The 1620-nt window shown below is 39.8% G+C and overlaps 1 protein-coding gene across 2 annotated transcripts in view; it reads left to right on the forward strand.

The window, feature by feature from the left end:
• The window catches only part of LOC104713578 (protein DETOXIFICATION 46, chloroplastic), a gene marked incomplete in the record, with an annotated part of 5360 nt that continues 4249 nt past the window's right edge, over positions 510-1620 (forward strand). For both annotated transcript variants that reach the window (XM_019227912.1, XM_019227911.1), the window contains 1 exon segment: positions 510-1105. In XM_019227912.1, coding sequence (XP_019083457.1) covers positions 631-1105 — 475 coding nt within the window.

Genomic DNA, 1620 nt, shown 5'->3' on the forward strand with positions numbered 1-1620 from the left:
CTCATCAACGATCCATGGACTGCCAAATCAGCTCCCGTCCCTAATTATCGTGCCACGTGGAAAAGAAACGTAGCAGGTTTACTTGTTTGGGCTTCTTAAACATTGGGCCTTGAACAGATACTAAAAGGCCCATTCGTTCTTTTAAACAAAGCCCATAGTATATTTCACGTCGGAAGTGAAATATGTACACTACTACATTACAAACAGTTGCTTGCAAATTGCGTATAGTTTCTACTTTCTAGGTCTAGGATTACAAAGTAGGGTCAAGGGTGACTCGATGCAAATGCATAATAAGATTTTCTTGTCCTCTGTCTCCAACATGAAAACAACACTTGGACGACTTGTTTTACAGTCACACATTGCCTTATCAATTTCCCCACTTTATTTTGGTCTTCTTTGCTTTTGGACCGTCAAATTTTGGTTCACTTTGAGACAACGGACCGAATTCAATAATTGTGGTTTGATCTCAATTTGGTTAACCGGTTTACAAGTAAAAGAATGATGAGACGAGTCACAGACTTGAGGAGAGTTGTGTTGTTTTCTATCTGTTTTATTATTATCAAACGCCGGGAAGCTTTTCAAAGCCGCAATTTTTATTTGTTTGCCTTTGAATTCGAGCATCAAGAAACGATGCAAATCCAGTGCAAAGCTTTATCTTTTACAGTTTCTTCGATTTCTTCTAACCCAAAGCTACCATTCCGATCTTCAATAATCAGTTTAAGGTCATGGAAGCCTCCACTCCCGAGTTTCAGGAGGAGCTCCTCTGTTTCCGGAGCAAAGTCCTTGGAGTTTAACAGATTTATAAGAAACTGCGCAAGTCCCAATCAGGAGCTTGTTGTTGATGGAGAAAGCGGAAATGGGTCGATTACGGAGGAAGAAGTGATTGAGCTTCAAGGAGATGGAAATGGTTCGATTTCTCCTGTTGAAGTGGAAGTAGAAGCTGTCAAGGTAGATGACTTGGCTAATCAGAGCATTTGGGGACAGATGAAAGAGATCGTCATGTTTACCGGACCTGCCGCCGGACTGTGGCTATGTGGGCCGTTGATGAGTCTCATTGATACGGCGGTGATTGGTCAAGGAAGCTCACTCGAGCTCGCTGCTTTAGGTAATGACTCTACAATACCCACCAATAGACTCTGAGTTTGCTTTACTGGATTTCGTAAAATGTTGGTTCTTGGCTTTTTTGATTCCTCAAGTTGAACTGGAAAAAAGTGGTGAATTTTGAAATGAGTCTCTTTGCTCTTTGTTACCTGTTCTGATAAACATTGTTTTATCAATTTTAACCACACAAAAAGAACAAAACTTTTAGCCTTTTTTTCTTCAGATTTTGTGAGGACTGAGGAGTTTTACTCTCTTTTCATCATCTGTGTGTAACCTCGAAATCTTAAGTGGGCCTGTATGTGTTTATCTCTTGTGATGTGCTGGAAAAGCACTAACCTTTCTTTAATGACGTATTTGAAAGGTGCTTAATTTTGTGTGTGTTGAACTTACCAAAAGTTGCTGCTTTAGCTTTCTCTTGTTTTCTGTCTGATTAGTTTAAGACTACTGAGGGGAAAATAGGATCTTTAGGTTCCATAAAGCAAGGTAACTGTCTTGTTTGATTGTCAATTTGGAAACAAA

This window comes from Camelina sativa, chromosome 7, assembly GCF_000633955.1.
Source record: "Camelina sativa cultivar DH55 chromosome 7, Cs, whole genome shotgun sequence".
Taxonomy (NCBI): Eukaryota; Viridiplantae; Streptophyta; class Magnoliopsida; order Brassicales; family Brassicaceae; genus Camelina; species Camelina sativa.